The sequence below is a fragment of the Glycine max genome, chromosome 7 (genome assembly GCF_000004515.6).
Source record: "Glycine max cultivar Williams 82 chromosome 7, Glycine_max_v4.0, whole genome shotgun sequence".
Classification (NCBI taxonomy): Eukaryota; Viridiplantae; Streptophyta; class Magnoliopsida; order Fabales; family Fabaceae; genus Glycine; species Glycine max.
In genome coordinates this window covers 18,641,144-18,663,256 of record NC_038243.2, presented here as the reverse complement: position 1 = coordinate 18,663,256, position 22,113 = coordinate 18,641,144, and the positions used below count along the sequence as shown (strand labels likewise).

Below are 22,113 nucleotides of genomic sequence, written 5' to 3'. Positions count from 1 at the left end.
CAACTTCATATTAAAAAAAAAATTCACGCTCAAAATACTTACTTCAAATAAATATGATGCTACAATTTTATTTATTTATTTTAAACACAGTTAAAAGTACAATATTCATTAATTTTTAACACACTAACAAAGCATCAACACCAACCTAATTAAAAAGTACAATATTCAGTTAAAAGTCAAAATATTTTTTCCGCACTCAAAATATTTTCTTGAAATAAAGATGATGACAAAAAAAATTTTATTTTACACACAGTACACTTTTACTTCAACCCATACATAAATTTTTAACACAAACGAACAAGCATATGAGATATAAAATTAATTTATAGAAAAATTAATTCAAAAAAAGATTTGATGTCGCAGTTGCTTGATTGGGACTTTCGAACCTTCAATGGAACTTTCAAGACTGACAAATTTAAACAAGGAGACAAATTTGGAGGATTTTGGTAACTTCTCAAGAACACTGAAACTGCAAGTTTTCAAAACACTGAAGCCGGGATACGTATTTAAAGGCCCAGCCTAAACCGCCAAAGCAAGTGGGGAGTCCCCTTTTATTTTGCCCAAATCGCCAAAGCTACTAGTGAGTCCCCTTTAGTGTAACTCGCCAAAGCTAGTGGCAACTCCCCTAAGCCCAAGAAGTCAAAGGCTGCAGCCTGCACCTGCATGTCCTGCACCCCCGTAGCCTGCACCCTTCCTGCTGTCCTGCTCCGCAAGTCGCCAGTCAAACCAGCAATTTCAGAACCACTGGCTGTGTCGCCAGTGGAAGTGGCGATATGCCACGTTCAGTGAAGTCGCCAGCACCGCTGGCGGTTTGCATTCCACGTGTCCAATCCGCAGCGAACTCGCCATTGCCAATGGCGGTTTGCATTGTTTATGCATTCAGCTTACGTGAAAAAGAGCACCATGCCGGAATTAGTTCTAAAAGGGCCCTATTTCGGGAATTAGTTTATAAAAGGGACCCCTTTTGGGCAATTTGCCACTATACTATCACTGTCTCAACTAACTAAAAATCATTGGTAGGATAACTTTTAGAACATACTAGTATCTTGTTAAGGAAAAAATGGAAAGGAATAAAGGGAAAAGAAATAAACAAATACAGATAATTTTGTAAATTATTTGATTGATTTTTTTTCTTTCATTTCATATAATTATATAAGAAGTGAAAGAAAAAAATTATAAATATTTTTTAAAAATACACATGTTGAATAATTAAATATTGAGTTTTTTAATAGCTAAATCATTTCATCAACAAAATAAACTTACACAAGTAGTGATCAAGTTTAGTAAAAAAAAGGGGTACAAAACAAACTGGAGTTGTTACTTTTGTCCCTTTTTCTCTAAAAATTGGAAGGTAAATGATGCAGGCCTCATTCTGTTGTACCTAGTAACTTTGGGGCTTTTTTAACAATTGGGGGTAAAAAAATTCAAGAAATTTTCATTTGGGGGTATATTTCAAAAAATTACTCAAAACGGGATAAGTTATAATAGTTGTTACGACTTATGAAGTCAGAAGTCGTAATACTTGTTACGACTTATTTTTTTTATTTTCTTAACTGAAGTCGTAAAAATATTTACGATTTCAGTGTAAATATATTTTTTTTACGACTTTAAAGTCATATTTTAAAAAAAAAAAACCAAAGTCGTATTTTGTTTTAAGACTTTAAAGTCATAAAACTATCTTTTTTTAATAAATTTTTTTGAGGCATGTAACCTCTCTTTTTTAAAAAAAAAAACGTTGCTTTACTATTTGTAGCCTGTTTTTAATTTGTTAACATTTATTTTCATAAATTTGTTTTTTTTTTAATTTAATAATGTTTATGATTTTATTTTTTTAAAATAAAAAAGTTAAAAAAATATATTTAAATATATAATAAATAATATTAAGTTGATTTTATTAGTATATTTTTTGTGAAAATATTAAGTTAATATAATTTACTTTAAATGTTTTTTATTTAAAGTTTAAATAATCTATCAATAAAAATACATTAAAAAAATTTGAAAGACTTTAAATTAAAAATTGATTATATTTAAATAAAAATTACATATTTGTTAGACTAATAATGAGACGATGTCTCACAGCAAGTTCTTCTAGATATGCGTCTGGATCTCTCATCTTGTTGGATTGGATTTGTCTGTGTTTGTTGTCCTCTCGGTCTGCAACCTCTACCTTCTCTTGTTATAGGATAGTGACGTGTGTAATTGTCTGTTGTTATTGAGGAACATGATGACCACTGTTGTCTCTTCTACCTCAAATGTTTTTTATGGCTCCTCACAGATGTTTTAAATAATCTATCAATAAAAATACATTAAAATTTTTTGAAAGACTTTAAATTAAAAATTGACTATATTTAAATAAAAATTACATATTTGTTAAACTAATAATGAGACGATGTCCCACAGCGAGTTCTTCTAGATATGCGTCTGGATCTCTCATCTTGTTGGATTGAATTTGTCTGTGTTTGTTGTCCTCTCGGTCTGCGGCCTCTACCTCCTCTTGTTCTAGGATAATGATGTGTAATTGTCCGTTGTTGTTGAGGAACATGATGACCACTGTTGTCATCATCATCAACACCATCACCATCATCATCGTCATCGTTGTTATTGTTGTTATTTTCACCCTCGTCCTCATCTTCGTGACTCATGTCACGTATTTGAGTAGGTAATGATGGACGATAACAAGAACTCGATGGTGCAAGATTATATGCAGATGATGGAGTGTTGAAAGTGGTGGCAAACATTTGTGAGGAGCCGTAAAAAACATTTGAGGTAGAAGAGACTTTAAATAAAAAACATTTAAAGTAAATTATATTAACTTAATATTATCACAAAAAATATACTAATAAAATCAATTTAATATTATTTATTATATATTTAAATATATTTTTTTAACTTTTTTATTTTAAAAAAATAAAATCATAAACATTATTAAATTAAAAAAAAACAAATTTACGAAAAAAAAGATTAACAAATTAAAAATAGGCTGCAAATAGTAAAATAACGTTTAAAAAAAAAGGAAGATTACGACTTCAAAGTCCTATGCCTCAAAAAAAAAATTTAAAAAAAATAAGACAATTTAACGACTTTAAAGTTGTAAAACAAAATACGACTTTGGTTTTTTTCTTTAAAAAAAATATAACTTTAAAGTCGTAAAAAAAATTATATTTACACTGAAGTCGTAAATATTTTTACGACTTCAGTTAAAAAATAAAAAATTAAAAAGTCGTAACAGGTGTTACGACTTCTCACTTCAGAAGTCGTAACAATTGTTATGACTTATCCCATTTTTGGTAATTTTTTAAAATATACCCCCAAATAGAAAATTGTGAATTTTTTTATCCCTATTGGTAAAAAAGCCTAACTTTGGTCTCCCGTTAATCTTAATTCAAGAATTTAGTCTTTTTATTTTTTTTCCTCACCATTTCAATCTCTCTATTTTATAAAATTTGTAATTTTTATTCAATTTTTAATTTCACGAATAATTATTTTTTATTTTTATATTTAATTAGCTAGATTATTTTTTAGAGTATCTTAAAAAATAAATATATACAAAATTAAGAATTTGAAATTACAAAATTTTAAAATTAGAAGATCAAAATTACAGAAAAATTGGAAGATCAAGACTATAATTTAGCTTCTTTTTTTATCATTCATCCTTCATGGAGTATTGCCTGACAGGAGAAGGACCATGAATTTTGGGACTCGTTTAGTTCTGTTTTCACTTTTAATTTATAAATTTACTACTTTGTTTTCATTCTATTCTCTGTTTTCATATATTTATACAAAAAAAAAACATTAAAAACAAAATTCTTTTTTTTCTCTTTTTTTTTGTTTTGAAAACTTTGAAAATAATATTTTTTTTTTTGAAGACATGGTCATCGTTTTGTAAATTAAAAGTGAAAATAGAACCTTTCTTGCACAGCAGCTTCATGAGAAAGAAGTTGTAAAAACAAAAGTAAACATACCCTTATTTTTTTCTACCCTCTTCCATAATTTTTCTCTCATTCATTATAAATGGTTAATCAAGTAATATCATAGCAAAAAAGATATTTGGACAAAGTATACACCAAAAGTGTGATAAAAAATAATTGATTAATATGATTGATAATGTATAGCTAGAAAAGAAAGATAGAAAAATTATGAGTTTAAATAAAGTGAGTCATTTACTTGAATGAGTAAAAGTTTATTTCAATAAAATTACTATACATTGATTATTGTAATTAAATTGTCAGTGAAAATTTTCTTACACATTAAGTACTATTTTAATTAAATTCTAATTAATGCTTTGTAACAACCATCAATAAGAAACTAATTTCTTTAAAGTTTCATTTTCCAATTTTCATCTACTCCAGTGTGTCTTGAGACCCACCAATCAAAGTACTCCCCATCCATTCACACCACGTGGTGGCAATTAACATTCTCCGGTCCTCTTGCATTCCAAAACCACACCCATCATTTTCAACTAAAAGTCAAAGTTGGCCTACGAAACTTTGACTTTTCCTTATAACTTTAGTGAGTTGCTGCAGCCAGTTACGAAAAACCAACGACAGTTTACACGTAGCTTCCAAAGATTCAATCAAACCGAGTATCCGAGTTTTCAAATTACTATGAAGCTATATATATACTCATACCATCGCCCCCCAAAAAAAAACAGTAAAATTGCCACAAACAATTCATCAGCTCATACACGTAATTTCTTTTCCTCTTTTCCTCTTATCCAATTCTAATCACGATCAGACATTAAATGTAAACACTTCTCTATCAAAAATTTGAACTTAGTTCGCCTCACACTTTTGTTTTGTCACCTTGTGAGAGACTAATTCCCTCTAATAAACGCAACGTTGTTCATCAGTGGCACATACATATACAGCATCACAATTCTTTGAAGGGTGAAAAAGCTTGATCAAGAATTGAAGCATATTGATCTTCAGCCATGGCTACACCCTTGGCCTACCAAGAGCACCTTCCGGCGGCACCCGAATGGCTGAACAAAGGTGACAACGCATGGCAGCTAACAGCAGCCACCCTCGTCGGTCTTCAAAGCATGCCGGGTCTCGTGATCCTCTACGCCAGCATAGTGAAGAAAAAATGGGCAGTGAACTCAGCTTTCATGGCTCTCTACGCCTTTGCGGCGGTTCTAATATGTTGGGTGCTTGTGTGTTACCGAATGGCCTTTGGAGAAGAACTTTTCCCCTTCTGGGGAAAGGGTGCTCCAGCACTAGGCCAGAAGTTCCTCACGAAAAGAGCCATAGTCATTGAAACCATCCACCACTTTGATAATGGCACTGTTGAATCACCTCCTGAGGAACCCTTTTACCCTATGGCCTCGCTTGTGTATTTCCAATTCACTTTTGCTGCTATTACTCTTATTTTGTTGGCTGGCTCTGTCCTTGGCCGAATGAACATCAAGGCTTGGATGGCTTTTGTGCCTCTTTGGTTGATCTTTTCCTACACAGTCGGGGCTTTTAGTCTTTGGGGTGGTGGCTTTCTCTACCAATGGGGCGTTATTGATTATTCTGGCGGCTATGTCATACACCTTTCTTCTGGAATCGCTGGCTTCACTGCTGCTTACTGGGTACGTATATTTTACTTTCATTTTCTTCATAAACACAAACTCTAGTCAAATTTGCTTCAAAAGTCTAAAGGCTAGCTCCCTAGCCAAAGTTTTTAATATTGTGATAAATTATGGAAAGAAGATGCGGCTGTGGTTTTGTTACAATCTTTCATATTGTGAGAAATTGCAAAACAAAGTCGTCCATGTATCCGCAATTGGGATCCCATGTGGGGTTATGGAGAGGCCAAAAACTTTGATGTTAAGGCCATATTTAAACTGTCTTTGGTTGTTGGTTTTTGGTTTTCAGCACAAATACTAAATTCAGTTATTTTCATTTTAGAAGAAATAACCTTTTTTTTCTTCTTTTTATCAATTTTGATAATAGTTTTTTTTTATATAAAATTAATGTTATTTTCCTAAAGTAACAATTTCCAAACATGTTAATGTTGGTATAAAAATCAACCTATTAATATTTGATCATTAATTTTGGGCACCAAAGGAAACCCACATGCTGATTATTCATTTATTGAATGCCAATTTGGTTTTTGATTGTGTGTGCATTAAATATGTTGTGCAGGTTGGACCAAGGTTGAAGAGTGATAGGGAGAGGTTCCCACCAAACAATGTGCTTCTCATGCTTGCTGGTGCTGGGTTGTTGTGGATGGGGTGGTCAGGGTTCAACGGTGGAGCACCATATGCTGCAAACATTGCATCTTCAATTGCGGTGTTGAACACAAACATTTGTGCAGCCACTAGCCTCCTTGTGTGGACAACTTTGGATGTCATTTTTTTTGGGAAACCTTCGGTGATTGGAGCTGTGCAGGGCATGATGACTGGACTTGTATGCATCACCCCAGGGGCAGGTATATATAGAGAGAGAATTGTCGTTCTTAATCAATGATCACATTTTATATGACTATGCAATGAGATAAAATACAAGTTACTCTTAGCATTAATGCTTAATTTGAAAAGAAAAATATTTTTTTTTTTGGATTAAATAATACTTATTTTGTTTTTGACTTTGCAACCCGGGTTATATATTGAATAAATTTTCCTTGGATTAAGTAGTATTGTGAAATGTTTTAGAATTAGTATACCAGAGTTTAAATTCGTTGGCAAGATCACATGATATAGCGTGTAGTCCCAGAAAAATAATACTACTAAAAACTACGAGGGAATAAAATAGAAGCTACACCAGGTAAGACAATTAAAAAATTAAAATTCGGCATAAAACTAAAAATCCTATCCTTCCTTTCCACAGAGAGGCCAAATTTTAACATGTGCATCAGTCACCTGATTACAATTATGTATATAAACTAAACTCTTAATTTTATCCAAAAAAGTATTATAAATAATGAAAATGACTAAATCTATTCATTGATGATCGAGCATGTGTGGATGCAGTTTTTGTTGACAATTAATTAATGCAAGGGGTGTGACTATAACGTGCAGGGCTTGTGCAATCATGGGCTGCTATAGTGATGGGAATATTATCTGGGAGCATTCCATGGGTGACTATGATGATTTTGCATAAAAAGTCAACTTTGCTACAGAAGGTCAGGGTTTCTTTACTCAAGTCACACAAATTTTTCCACCCAAAATAACTTATAGTACTCATTTTATCTTTCTCTTTCATTTCACTTTCATTTTATCTTTTTTTTTCATCTCTTTTTTTTTCATTTTTATCATATCATTTGTTAAATCTATCCTACGTTTATCATTTAATGTAAGTATAGAATTTAGGTGTAGCTTCACTTTTTCTGTGCACGTTTTTGTGAATTTTCATTTAATATTAGGGAAAAAAAGACTAAAACTCCAGGTCATCCGTTGATTCCAACAACTTTCATTTCTTTTTGCCCACTTACGTGTTATTTATTAATTTCTTATATATATAAAAAAAAAAAGATGATGCAAGATGAAAGTCATCCTCTTTTTCTTGGAAAGTAGATGGGAGTGCCTGATGTCACCTAATTTTCTTAAAAAATTTAATTCATCATTTTTAAAAAAAAAATATTTTTTAATTAAATTAATATTTAAAGAGCAGAAGTAATTGACCTAATAAAATGACGATAAACACTACCCATTTTATCTTGTTCTTCGATTTTTCTCTTCATTGCTTAATAGATTCCTTGAATCCTTCTGTTTACCATAATGGCGTAATGACATTTTCGTCTAAGCATTATCTGCGCTTGCCTAATTACTCCTCAAAGATCACTATCATACCACCAAACTTCAACTACACATTAATAATAACATTTTGAATCTTATTTTTCGTTCCAAAAAACACATTTCGTGGATCAATCATGCATATTTAGCTAGTTCGGTCACCTTCCATTTGTCTATTTATCCACCTTTAGTTATATAAATTTGATCGTATTTCATTAACCGACTTGAATTTTTAGATGAAAATTAATTTGAAATGTGCATAACTGATCACATACGGAATGTAACAAGAATTAATACTTATTGGTGTAAAAAAAATTATACTATCAAATAATAACAAGATATCATCGTATATAATTTTCTTGTCGACTTTTATGATAATTAAAAGTCTAACCTGACTTAATGATTAGTTGATTATATAAAATTATTAATATATATATATATATTTAAATTCTTTTTTTAGCAAAAAATATGTACATTTAGAATTTTTTTATCAGCTATACTTAGACTTTAAAGAAATTTTTATATTATCACTTTATTTAATTTTGTGATGTGTAGTAAATTTATTGATTTTTATAATAATTAAAAATCATATTAGTCATATTTTTTTATTAGTTGACCGTTAGACTGAAATGTGTATATGTATTAAACTCTTGATTTTTTACTTAGTATAATTTGTACTTACCATAATTTTGTGAAAAATATTATGTTCAGGTAGATGACACCCTTGGTGTGTTTCACACACATGCTGTGGCTGGCCTTTTGGGTGGTCTCCTCACAGGTCTATTAGCAGAACCAGCCCTTTGTAGACTTCTATTGCCAGTAACAAATTCAAGGGGTGCATTCTATGGTGGAGGTGGTGGTGTGCAGTTCTTCAAGCAATTGGTGGCGGCCATGTTTGTTATTGGATGGAACTTGGTGTCCACCACCATTATTCTCCTTGTCATAAAATTGTTCATACCCTTGAGGATGCCGGACGAGCAGCTGGAAATCGGTGACGACGCCGTCCACGGTGAGGAAGCTTATGCCCTTTGGGGTGATGGAGAAAAATATGACCCAACTAGGCATGGTTCCTTGCAAAGTGGCAACACTACTGTCTCACCTTATGTTAATGGTGCAAGAGGGGTGACTATAAACTTATGAGTCAAGAAATTAGGCTGTGCCTTGCTCACACATGCATGTGTATAAATTTATATGATTAACAAATGTGATGAATCCGTGAGTGGTATAAGTAGATATTTGATTTTGTCATGAAAGAAAATTTCCAAATTTTGAGATCTGATGTTCCTCTGGTCATCTTGCATTCGAAGACCTGGTCATATATTTCTGGCACAGAATGTCTTGGCATGTGTATAAAATTTAGATTTGTCAAATTTTAAAGGAACTTATGATTAGTTTTTTTCACTTAGAAGAAGATCAAATTTTCTTTTTATGAAATGCTTAATACGTATTTGTTAAAAAATTTGTCCAAATGTTATAAGTACGAAATATTTATTAGTTTTATTAACGAGTAATTTATACTAAAATGTGTTTGGATAGAGAATTTCAATTGAGAAAAGTAATTTATTAGAGAATTTAAATTTTTTTAATTTAAAATTCATTGTTTGTATGTTTTTTGTGAAAAATTTAAATTTTTGGAATTATAAAACAGAATTTTAAATAACCAAAAATGTGAAATTTTATTTTTTTTCTAAAAGGTGAGAAATTGAAATTCTTTTCTTGATAGAAGAACTTTCCAAAACGTTTGTGTGTTTTTTTTATCACCTTCATCCTCTTTCCCATCTGAAAGTTCTCAAAATCATGTTCTCAAACTCGCGATTCTTCCCTCATGTCGATGATACTCTTATTCGAGAAGTACCGCCCAAGCTCGCGGAGCGTCGGGTGCAGGCGTAGGGGGACATGTAGAATTGCACCCGTCAAACAAGGGAGTAGTCGTCGCCGTCCATCATGCGACGGAGGTGCTCGCCGGCACAGTTGTGGTCGGATGTGGTGGTGTACATTACCCTATCCTAGTTCCCTGCGAACTCCACATATCGCATAGTATTATTCTCTTTAGAAGTAAACTAATCATATCTTCTTTTTTCTTTGCATTCATTTTCTTTCATCCTCACAATTTTAGTTTTTTTTATTCAAACATAATTTTAAAAATAAAAGAATTTCAATTGAAGTATTTGAAATTCTTAGAATTTAAAATTTCTCATAATTTTAAGTTTTCTTATCCAAACACACTCTTAGGAGATTTATGTTTAAAAGAATGATTTCAACTCCAAAATATTCACCTAGTTCTTCTCAAACAGATTTTATTTTGACTCATGTTGTTTTTACTGCATTATTTTGGCTCACTTAAAGGGTAAAAGTTTGTACATTATTTTTAGTTATGCATTTCTGAACGAAGTTTGGTTCGAAATACTTTCAGAGCAGGTCAAATATAAATTCTTCAAAAGAAAAAATCTAGATTATTTGACAGAAAAATAGATAAGTTTCTCATAAACTGAGCACAAGTTTTCCAAATTGATGGTACGACAGATGTACTTCTGTCCAAAGCTATTGACTCTGGAATGGAGCGACTTCGAGTGTAAATTATAATGTGGAATGGAGCGACTTCGAGTATAAATTATAATGTGGAATGGAGAGATTTCAATGTTTGCGGCCAAAGTATGCTAAATTGGTGTTTTAATATAAAAAAAAATGTTTTTATTTTTTGACGATAAAATTGGTCTTTTTCACAATTTATACGTATAGAGGAACCTTCTATGAAAAATTTAAGTAATCCATGTGGAAAAGTGACAATTGGTAGGTTAGAAGAATCATAGGATAGGATGAAAATTAAGAAGTTGGAAAAATCCATCACGTTAAGTGGTTTTGTTTTATACGGAAATTGAATGAGGATGCAATTTCATTTGTTCGCTCGTGAGACAACACCCGTCCTCACTTACCTTTTGAGTTGGAATGTGGCCATTTGTCGTTTCACTTATTGATAATTAGTAGCTCTTTTATTTATTTATTAGTCATGTTTATTTTGAAAAGTCTTCCATTAATTGGAGCAGTCTCTTTGGACCTGGATGTTAGAGTTTTTCTTTATGATTATCATGGTAGAAGCAAGAAAGCAATCATATCTGATATATTTCTTATGAGATTACTTACCTTTTAATTACATCATCTATCATAAATGTATGTAGGATCATATAGTGCAAAAGTTTGCAGTGTCTTCATCTTGAGTATCTTGTTCTTGGATTAATTTGACAAGAAAATATTAAAATAAACTCTAAGTCTTTTACCATATATCCAGCCTTAAATTCAAGAGTGAATGAAATGGACTAAGTTCTGACTTTTATCAAACAATGGTTGTAGTGTACTTGCTATCAACAATCTTTTCAGTGCATATCAGAACTGACAATGGATACACTCTCCAAATTTCATGGAAGGATTTATGTAAAGGAATAACCAGATTATGCTCCTCCATTTTCTTCTTCATTCCAAATTCTAACTTCAAAGTATGCCCCCTAAGGCAGTCAAATGGTTTACAGATATTTTGTCTTCAGCAAACTACAAAAAATTCAACCTTGATTGAGGAATCAAGGTCTAAAAATATGGTGTTCTATATGCTTTGTCGTTTTATGTTACATAGAAATTTCTTAGCTAATCAAGCCGCTCCCAATCTTGACTTACATTTCTAGAAGATGACATTGAGGTAGGGGCATTCAAGCTTCCCATTCCAGAGTCAAAGGTCTCCCATTGGGTTGCTACAGAGACAGCTTTACCAATGGGGGTAAAAGGATTGGAGTTCTTTGCCTTCAGAGAATCTAGTGTATCTACAAAGTTCTGCACTCGACGCACCTGTTGACGGGTGAAAAAGCTGATGTTCAGGCCTTCAAAGATAATTTGAAAAGATAATACAACTATGAATGATTATCAAAATGGTATGTTCATCACTCACCACCATGCACAAAATTAAGCAAAAAAAATAAAATTATTTCACTCCATGCAAAATTAAGCAAAAATTATATTTCATAATTTCAAGTTTCAACTCCCAATGCACATCAATATGGCTAACTAGACATGATTTATGGTCATATTGATGATGTAGCAGGATCTAGTTTACAGAAAAACAATGATGACAACAGAGAAGTGTAAGACAAGAAGACATGATTAGATGATCCACATACTTAACAAGGATAAAATCAGTAAATTGTGATGACATAGCAAGAATTCAAAAATGAAAAATAATAATTTTAAATAGCCGAGGCATAGAACTCAAACTTTCTCATGGTAATAGACAATAACCGTGACCTATAGAGATAAGCTTGAAAGGAAAGGGGGAGAAGGTTAAACTAAAGCCAATATAATATTTCTATCAACATCAAAATTTGGGTTATAAGACTTATAACCTAAATGCAAGAAAACTACACTCATTCCTATAATAATCCTTTAACATCACCACATATAATTTTCATCCCTAGGCTACTTCAAATGCATCTGTTCTTGATGAGAAAAGTCTCATTACTTGACCAGCAATAACCATTGGCATTTTCTTAATAAATTTCCATGACCATGTCAGGAACTAAGACTATACCAAACAAACATAATTTTCTAGTGGAACTGATGTTAGAAAAATGCTTGCTAAGAAAATTCACTCACAGGGGGTAGAAAATATATCAGAAGTCATCTTAAAAAAATGCACAAGAGAACATTTTTAAAGAAATTCATGCAATAGGGGTTCATTAATGCTGAATTTTCCTGGAATATCTAATGTATATTATGAAAATCTTATTTAAAATGTTTGCTGATACAAGTCTCACATTATTTTCTAAGGTAACTACTCTTCCAAATATCACCATCCACTTCTAGCTCTCTAATCCAGAGGATCACATCCAGTAAACAAAAATCTCATATACATTGATACTATTAGGTTAGGAAACAAGGCTTGCTGGCACAACATATTGAGCCTCATTGCATCAATGACAACTGATTTATAGAAAAATGCTGAAATATATCATGGTAAATACCACTTCAGAAAAATCATAGCAAGCAATCCCTGTGTGTATAATATAATATAATATAATATAATATAATATAATATAATATAATATAATAATGCTAAGAGAAGTCAGTGTCCATGACTTACTAATAGGTGGGATTTTGTAAATACCAAAATAAACACAATAACTAATACACAATTAGTTAGAATTTAAGTTATAAATTCTAACACCATAAACACTACCTCAGCTTTTCTCTGCAGCTTTACTTCACCTTCAGCCTCAATACTATCCAGTTTCAGCAATTGCCTCATAAGCAACTCTGTGGACATCAAAAACTCTTTGTCAGAAACCCTGGTCCCTCCATCCACAGCCACTTCCAAGACAGATACCTGCAAATCAAAATCACTCATATCCTCATTCTCAGCTCCAGTTATTATGTTTCAATAACCAAAGATAATATGAGAAGCAGGCTCACCCTCTCAGCGAGCTTATCCACCTCTGCTCTGACTTCAGCAACAGCTTCAGAAGCCTTTAACATTTCATTGTGTTTTCTAATTTCCTCGCGTTTCCTCTCTTCACTAGAAGCATCCTCCAAAAGCAAAAGCTTTGACTTGTCCCTCACACCTTCCTCATGCAAATTATCTTCATTGTCCTTTTCTTTTCCTCCAAAGAAGAGTTGTTGCTCTTCAGGCTGTAAACCAGTTCTATGTACAAGCAGACTCTTAACATCCCCTGCCATTTAAGACCAAGTTAACACAAAGACACATACCAATAACAACAGAACATAATCTTATTGAAAGCTTATAACATAAATTATTATGCAGAGCTTATTTGGCTTATCAAAATGGCTTATAAACTTCCCATAAACATTTTCTAACTTATTTCAGTAACCTTCAAGTTTATGATGGAAGCTCCCATGTAATAAGCTCACTTTATAAATGTTTCATTAAGTTATTTATCCATAAACATCTTCTAATTTCTAAAGTATAAGCTACTAGGAATTGCTGTAACTTCTAAGACAAGTTCCTCAAACATATTCTAGATGAAGGAACAACCAATGCCATGATGTAGGGCAAAACTATATGTTATGAACTTAGTATGGATAGAAATCATGCAATTTGCTTCAGGTCCCTGAACTCTCAAGTTTATTAACATATTCCTCTTATTTTCTCAGAAAATACAGTTTAGTTGCTGTGGATATCAAGTGTGTGTATAAGGAAAAATTTAGGTAGTCCCGGACCATCATGTGTCCATGGTCCCAACCAATCTCTATGTAACATACTAACATGCATTTAAGATTTTCAATTCATAACACTCAATTACATGTCATATGCAGATTACTCAGGGACCATGATGACCACAAACCCTCTAACAATTTCTCGTCTATAAGAACCCAAGATAACAAATAAATAATTCATAGTTTTAAAAAGGGTCTGCAGCCACAAATTTGGCTGAGATGTCAAGGACCGCAACAAAATAAACATACTATGTTTGATATAGGGCAAAACTATATGTTATGAACATAGTATGAATAGAAATGCAACAGTGGTTTTTTTACTCACTAGCAGTTCCACATCCACATTGTCCTACAATGTCAAGGACCCCCCGACAAAAACCCTTGGCCTAAAATATGGTCTGCAAACGCAATTGCGACCGAAACATCAAGGTTTTTTTACTCACCGTGCCCGCATCGTAATCACAAAACTGACTGCGTCAGCCGCATTTTTTCACAGTATCAAGAATCGCGACAAAACAGCAATTGCAAACACTACCACAATTTAAAAGCATGAAAAAATTAAACAAAAATAAGAGAAAATTCTGTTGGCACACAAATATTCCCAAATTATGGTTCGTCTTTATTTTAGGGCAATTTTTTAATTTTATTTTATGTTAATTCTATTTCTAATCTCATCAATCAATCACTTCCCATCTAAACATATACATAAAGTGAGTGAGAATGAAAATGTTGATCCATGGAAATAAAATTAAGAAGAAAAAAGTGAAATATGGTTGACCATATGGCATAAGTCAATCTTCAATTCACCAAATCAGATGATAGAGAGCAGAGACTAACAGAAAGTGGAGTTGGTAGGGAGGTGGAGGTCGTAGTGGGAGGAAGCGTGGACGACAGTGATCAACACCGTCGTCGTCATGTTGCCGTTGCCGCCGCCGCCGTTATCCGCCGCTGCCTCGCGTCTCTGAACGAACATGCCGCCGGGCCTCATCTCCCACTCCATGGAGAGATCTAATAATATGTGGAAATTGGAATCACAAATTCAGCCTTGTAATTGTAATGAAAAAAAAAAAAATCACTTTTTCTTAAAGAACGGTGGCTGCTACTGGCAATGTCATCCACTTTCAATTTCAATTTCAATTGTCTTCCTCTTCTCGGAAACACCCACCAATTATTTGGCGATAAATGTGACTCAAATATTATACCTACATTTAATAATTTTTTATATATACATTTAATAATGTAGTACTATTATCTTAAGTTATTTTTTATGAATATAAGATTTAAATTTATAGATAAGATTTAATCTTAAGTTATTTTGTGAATAGAAAATATGCAGTATTTTATTAGAATTTAATTAAAATATTTTAACAGGGTTGTGATTTAGTCATAGGTTGTAATTATATTTTTTTACTTTTATAATAGAATTTCATTATTTCATTAATAGAAAAATATATTTATTAGAATTCAATTAAATTGTATTAACAATGTTGTAATTTGGTGAAAGGTTGTGATATAAATTTAATTTGTTGACTTTATAATTTATTAACAATTAGTGTAATAACTGATTTTCCGCTGTGTTAAGTTTATAATTTATATTTTAATTATTTTTCAACCATTTTAAATTGTATTTATAAATATATACATTAGTTATAGATGAAGCTTACATTGTCGTAACAGAGCAATCGGTTCTTTCACCATTGATGCTCCCATTAGTATATATGCATATAAATATTTGAAAGATATGCAGTGAAAAAAATATTTAAAAGATATATAAACATAGTTAAAAGTATTAATATATATCTTATATTGTTTTGATTTATATAAATATTTATTTTCAAAATACTATCTTTATAAATATATTTGTATTTGTATAAAATTTATATTAGATTTAGATACATAAAAATTTTAAAAATAAATTTTAATAATAAAAAATACTTTATATTTTATAATTACTATTCAAAAAATGTTTTATTAGAGATATACGAATAAATAATATAAAACAGTCTTTACTTTTTTGTGTGGGGTATCGCTTTTTGCCGTGCTCCTTCAAGCAATGACAACGAGTATGAAGATAATTACTTGAAAACCTAACAAAATCCCTCAAGAGTCATAACCATAGTCACCAAAATTACACCTTTGCTCCGGTCCTTCAATTATTTGGCTTCATCTTATCTTAATTATCTTATTTAGATAACTAAGTTGCTAGAAATATTTTATAATTGTGACATGTTTTATTCATTGGGATTAGTTGTTTTTATAGCACGAAGACAAAATTATTGAAACTAAGGATGCTTGAAGATTTATTATCTAATTTATTTAGTTTAATTTTAGGCTAGTTAGGATGTATTAGAATAAAGGGCCGCTTATGGCTAAATAAATATTGTTATTTCTTATTTAGTGGTCATGTGTTGTTGTCTGAAGCTTGTGTCGTCCTATTTCAATGCCATTGTTGTTGTGTGAAACTGGTGCTAAATTCATTTGCTTTAACTATAATTGATTGTTGAGTTATGTAAATTCATCAATTTAATCGACTATTTACAATTTGCCTGCACAAGTATAATAAAGGTAGAATAATAAATTTACACAATTATGTAACTCTATTTTTTCATTCATCTAAACCAAACAACTTAATGATATTATTTATACTTTATTTCTCTTATATCAGATAACCCAACATTCAACTTTATTTATCTTTTCTCAAATTATAACTATTCTATTTTTATGGGCTCTACTTATGTGGTATGAATCAATAAGAGGGTTGACCTAATTCTTTTTCTTGTTTTTTCACCCAAGCTTTGTCAAAAGGGTCACTGTCCATAAAGGGAGTGCAGTGCTAGTTTTCTCTATAAGACACACATCTAGTCCATTAGGAAGAAGTGCATAACGTTCCATGGTCCTTTTGGTAACGTTTCTGTTACTCAAAAGACTGTCACTAGTCATAAGTATGAAGCAGCCTCCCCCCACTCACCATAAATAGTTGAAGACAATCTGTGTCTGTCCCGAACAGGGCCTCTTTCCCCCCTTCCCAGATCCTTGTTAGAGCCATGTTTCACCAACATATATAAAGCAAATGGCAACCACACACACACACACAGTTTTATTACCACCCTCCATGCGTGGGACCCAAATCCAATGGCTACCTAGCTCACCTACTTGATTTATATTTTCACCTTTTTTTCATTTGGATTCGTTATCAAGTCCAGTCAATAGCTAACCCCCACTCACGAGGCATTTGCATGTGTGGAAAATGGAAATAGGAAACATCATCACTACATAGAAAATTAGAGGATCATACTGTTTTCTTAAAGATAATTAAGAGAGAAAAAATCTACAAAAATAATTGAGGGACCCTAGCTAAACAGCTAAGAGAGAATATAATTGTAACCTATTTAACACTTACGGTCCATTTGGTAGAAATGAAAAAAACGAATTCGGATAAAAAATTTAAATTAAAGTAGAAGGTAAAAGTGTGATTTTACATCTTTTTACTGTTTATTTTTCTTCTTTTCTATTATCTTTTTCTTCAATCGAATGTACTCTTAGTCAGAAAAAGAGAGAGAAGAAAGAAGTAACATTTAATCAAGAAATGGTATTGGTAGGGTAATTGATTTCTTAATTTACTCCTTTATACATGTCTATTAGATTTTATAACATATATTTTGGTGCAGAAATTGATAACTTGATATGTGTTTGACAAGATGAGCAACAAATCCGAGTGGACAAGTAAAGCTGGGGATTTTGATCATATGCACAAGTAAGCATAACTAGAGTTCTATCTACCCCCACTGAAATGCCGGAGCTACATGTGCTTCTGCTCTATCTTTGTGTCTCTGTCCCTTACTAAAAACATGTTCACAATTTCCTGCAAGTCATAAGCATTATTTTCAGCTTGTAACTTGTTTTTTCCAAACCAATATTTTGTGATATGATTAGTAAATTGTTGTCTTTTAAATATATGGTTGGAAATTTAATCTTTAAGTTTGTATATATAAGAAAATATTTATTAAAAAGAATCAGTATCAGTCTCTTAAACAGATCATTATCTCGAGAGAAATTAGACTTTAACTTTTGATGAGACTAGCTACTTGAGTTAATTTTATAAAATAATAAAAAAAAAGAGGTAGCTGAGTTTTTTTCTTTTTAAATCTTGCTTGTATTTCTGGGATATTTTTTCTGCCATCAATCACCCTTTGTGGAGCAGAACAAATACTGATCCTGCAGCATTGTAATGTCTACCACCACAAGGATGGAACTACTAAACCACTTTACAGCAAGCTACTATACAGATTCTTCAAGTTTGCCCGTGTGACCCAACAGATAGAGAGGGTTTCAATCAATTTGAAAAAAAAAATAAAAAGCAATTTTAGATGTTGTCAATTTGTCCAAATCTACCATGCATGGAGGGTCCCTTTGTGATTGTAAAAGGGTTTCAAAAAAATTTAATTTGTAACATAAAAACACTGCTTTTTGGGTAGGATAGCCCCAACAAAGACCCCGCAAAAGAAAATTTAAAAGTATAGCCTTTGTAGTGTGAAAGCCATTTAGAGGTGATCCTAAATATGTAAGATTACTTATTTATATGTAAATTCCTGTATAGATTCAATATTGAACATAGCTTTTTAATAGGTAAAGTAATATTTGCTTAGCCTCTTTATTGTTTTTTAAACAAAACTTTGATACAAGGTAGTGGTTCAAATAAACTTTGGTTTAACAATTTTTTTTTTCTTGAAAAGAAGAGCTAAATGCTTGATTGGACCTTGAGCTCTTTTTTTCCCTTTGAAAGAAACATCCAAATGAAATGAAGGGAGAGAAAAAACAAATAACATGCATAGTTATTCTCTTTTTTAACGAACAGTGTATAACCTTTGGATGAAAAGCACAAACCGTACATAATAAAGCCAGGCAACTAATGGTTTATTTCGTCCTTGGATTTAGACACCCTTGCTATTGTAAAACATTTGCTTCGATTTCAGAGGAAGGACCCCCCAACAATTCCTTGCTTTCTCTCTTTGATGATCACTGACCACTGTAATCAAAGACAAACAGATGGCCTAATTAATCTCTGTCACTTGTCAGTTGTCAATTGGTTAATGTTGTTGCCCTCTTTCTGTGGTGGGCCGGGTTATAATGTCACAATAGATTTAATCTGTCCCACTAATTAATAGTCGAAGAAATGAGGATACCCCTTTAACCATTCAGTTAAACATTAGCTAGGGTGGTAGAAGTGTGTCTAATACTCAAATTAATGAAAGTATAAGACTTGACATACACAAAATTCGAAAAATCTTTATACATATTAGGTTATATTAGGTTAAGTTGTTAGTAAGTCTTTAAATTATTTGAGAATTTTAAATTAGATATTTAAATTAAAAAATTTTAATAAATCTTGTAAGTTTATTATAATTAGATTTCTTGAATTAATTTAGGAAGGCTTAAAATTACAAAATAAAATAAATTGTAGCGATTTTAAAATTTGTAGAAACTCAATTAAAAGAATTACAAGATCAATGACTTAGTTACAATATTTGTTTAAGTTTGAGACTCTAATTAAAAATTCTTAAATAATTCACGGAATTATTGATTAATTTAACTCAAATATTTAGTTTTAACATAATCATTAAACTATATAATATTTTCAATCAATGCATGTTTCACTTAGATGATATTTAAAATGAATTAATATAAAAAATCCCTCAGTAAAATTTGTAACTGTAAGTTATTTTGACCACAAAAATATTAGGCATATGTTTAGATTAAAATTTATAAATTTAAATTTGAATGGACTTTATTTTACAAACTGAATTTTACATTGAGTTTGTAAAAGCAAATCCTCCCTTTAGTTTCTTTTACTTTGAACTAAGTTTTAAGACAGAACTCTCAAATAGTTGGATTTTATTTTTAATGATTGCTGGAAGCCTCCCAACCAAAAACACAAACATAACCTAAATATTATAACAGAAGTACATTTTAATTAGGTTTATCACCCAAATCAGTGTAAAGAAATGATACAAGGCAGTGACTGAAGAGAACCAACACAACCAAAAGAGCACAAAGAGAAAAGCAAAAAGAAAATGAGCTGATACTGGGCCTTAATTAGCCCCCGGGTCCCTACCTAAATCTGCCGTATCCTGCGCCAAAGATGGCTGATTCACATATTTTTTTTATGGACTGATTCACATGACTGACACCTTTTCCATTCCTCATTCAAAATAAGTGATATCCACCAAATGTTAGTTCAATCAATAAAGAATGAATTCATATCTCAAGAGAAAATAAGTTTACTTTGATATAAAAAATTTATTAGTGAATAATTTATAAATATCCCATTTAATGCTGATTAAGTCTTAATTAAGGTTTAACTTCTAAAATCCAATTCATCTTAACTTTATATATATATATATATATATATATATATATATATATATATATATATATATATAACATTGATTTCCAATGTCACTCACTCATCACTCACATCTTTCATGCTATATAAACATGTGTTACAACATAAAAGGAACTACATCCCCTACCTAGTTCAAAGCCAGTTAGAGACCTTTCACTACCCTCTTTTACAACAGTACTTTTTTGCAAAAGTTAGCAGCATTACATGGAGTGCATCAATAACCCTACCTCTTGTGAAGGGTCATCATCATCTTCCAAGCACCCCAACAAGAGCAATAGGGAGAAAAAAGGTGTGAGGAAAAGTAACAAAGGAGGAGGAGGAGGAGTGAGGCTTTCCACTGATCCACAAAGCGTGGCAGCCAGAGAAAGAAGGCACAGAATCAGTGACAGGTTCAAGATCCTTCAGAGCATGGTCCCTGGTGGGAGCAAGATGGACACTGTTTCCATGTTGGAGTGTGCCATTCACTACGTCAAGTTCCTCCAGACAGAGATTTTGCTCCACCAAGCATTGATAGACTTTGTAGATGTTGATCATCATGAGTCTCCACTGTTCCTCCCCGCAGAGTATAATAATTTCCCTGATGAACACTCCAATATTTCCCTTCAGCAAAACCCTTCTTCAGTTTCGGTGCATTCTCATCATCATCAGCAGAGTTTACCACAGCTACCACTGTCACAGTGCTACTTTCAAGGTGAAGAAGATTTTAACACCTTTGATGCCATCATGCCACCATGAAATATTTTGGCCAGCTTAGTGTATTGTCTTGTTTACATGACTTATGTGAATGTGATGTTCAGTTCTTTATTTAGTAATGTAGTGTTAATATAGTATTAGCTGTGAACTTGTAATGGTTAAACTGCTACATCTTATGTGAGTCACTTAGCAGTATTAATGTGTAGATCATGCATGTGATTTAGTTCTTGCATGTTAGTGTCTTTCTCTATTTTCACAAGTACTCGCTATTCTTAGGTCATGTTTAAGTAAATTTTTCCATAAATATTTACAGGAAAAAAAATAAAAAATTAAAATGAATTAAGTTTTTCTTATATGTTAAAATTAATTAACTTATCCACTATAGTTTTTGAAGAAGTTATATAAGAATGTTTCTATAAAAGTTAAGTGTATAAATTAATTTTAATTTATAAAAAAGTTAATGTATTTTATTTTTTATTTTTATTATACTATAATTATTTATGAAATAAAATTATCCAAACAGAAATTACGCAATATGGTCTTGCTCAGTCATGCTTATTTGCGTTCTGCTAAGCTTTTGAAAAAGACATGACATGTATAAGAGAATTCGTAGAAGGCCAAAAAGTTCGAAAGGGCCACTTTATTTGTCGTCATATTCTTCTCTAATCTTGGATTATTACTATGTCTTACATGCCACACACATACATGACACATGTTAATTTAAAGAATAACTTGAGCCTTACTAGGAGAAATTAGATGCAATGGGGAGTTCTTAATCTCATCAAATTCCACCCGAACAGTTCTACTTAGTACTTATACAATTGCATTTTAGATGTTTATACCGGCCACCTTTATATATGTACGTGCATATATATAGCAGTTCTACTTAGTTAACTATGTTCCATATATGGTTCATCAGTTATGCATATGGCAGATTTTTCCATCTTAAAAACTCAATTTGAAGTTCGATACTTACTAATGTTCTCTTCGAAGACAGATTTCTCAGCAGTAATCTTGTCCAATGACTTTTTTTTTTCTTTAAGACGTCGTTAATCCTAGTATTGATTAATTACAAAGTGAAACCAAA

The 22,113-nt window shown here is 31.7% G+C and overlaps 3 protein-coding genes across 3 annotated transcripts; 2 read left to right on the top strand and 1 right to left on the bottom strand.

Moving 5' to 3' along the window:
* The first annotated feature begins 4,663 nt into the window (after nucleotides 1–4,663).
* Nucleotides 4,664–9,087, top strand: AMT2.1 (ammonium transporter AMT2.1). The gene is made up of 4 exons (NM_001361527.1): nucleotides 4,664–5,572; nucleotides 6,129–6,414; nucleotides 7,004–7,107; nucleotides 8,429–9,087. Exons 1-4 carry the CDS (start codon nucleotides 4,931–4,933, stop codon nucleotides 8,855–8,857), a joined length of 1,461 nt encoding a protein of 486 aa, NP_001348456.1. The 5' UTR covers nucleotides 4,664–4,930; the 3' UTR covers nucleotides 8,858–9,087.
* A 2,079-nt stretch (nucleotides 9,088–11,166) lies between these two features.
* Nucleotides 11,167–15,126, bottom strand: LOC100789587 (BAG family molecular chaperone regulator 4). The gene is made up of 5 exons (XM_014778022.2): nucleotides 15,034–15,126; nucleotides 14,768–14,938; nucleotides 13,169–13,425; nucleotides 12,936–13,082; nucleotides 11,167–11,551 (listed from the first exon to the last, which is right to left on the bottom strand). The coding sequence occupies exons 2-5, from the start codon at nucleotides 14,928–14,930 to the stop codon at nucleotides 11,354–11,356; spliced, it is 765 nt and encodes a 254-aa protein (XP_014633508.1). The 5' UTR covers nucleotides 14,931–14,938; nucleotides 15,034–15,126; the 3' UTR covers nucleotides 11,167–11,353.
* A 5,348-nt stretch (nucleotides 15,127–20,474) lies between these two features.
* LOC113002129 (transcription factor bHLH140) lies at nucleotides 20,475–21,365 on the top strand. Its single transcript, XM_026129086.2, has one exon. The coding sequence runs from the start codon at nucleotides 20,538–20,540 to the stop codon at nucleotides 21,066–21,068; it is 531 nt and encodes a 176-aa protein (XP_025984871.1). The 5' UTR covers nucleotides 20,475–20,537; the 3' UTR covers nucleotides 21,069–21,365.
* Nucleotides 21,366–22,113: the final 748 nt, after the last annotated feature.

Excerpts from the sequence above, each read along its gene's own strand:
- AMT2.1 (NM_001361527.1), top strand. The coding sequence starts at position 4,931 with ATGGCTACACCCTTGGCCTACCAAGAGCACCTTCCGGCGGCACCCGAA. Across the intron at positions 6,415-7,003 it reads ATGCATCACCCCAGGGGCAG|GGCTTGTGCAATCATGGGCT; the intron begins GTATATATAGAG and ends TATAACGTGCAG. Across the intron at positions 7,108-8,428 it reads AGTCAACTTTGCTACAGAAG|GTAGATGACACCCTTGGTGT; the intron begins GTCAGGGTTTCT and ends TATTATGTTCAG.
- LOC100789587 (XM_014778022.2), bottom strand. The coding sequence starts at position 14,930 with ATGGAGTGGGAGATGAGGCCCGGCGGCATGTTCGTTCAGAGACGCGAG. Across the intron at positions 13,426-14,767 it reads CCCTACCAACTCCACTTTCT|GGGATGTTAAGAGTCTGCTT; the intron begins GTTAGTCTCTGC and ends CTTAAATGGCAG. Across the intron at positions 11,552-12,935 it reads AGCTGCAGAGAAAAGCTGAG|GTGCGTCGAGTGCAGAACTT; the intron begins GTAGTGTTTATG and ends ACCCGTCAACAG.
- LOC113002129 (XM_026129086.2), top strand. The coding sequence starts at position 20,538 with ATGGAGTGCATCAATAACCCTACCTCTTGTGAAGGGTCATCATCATCT.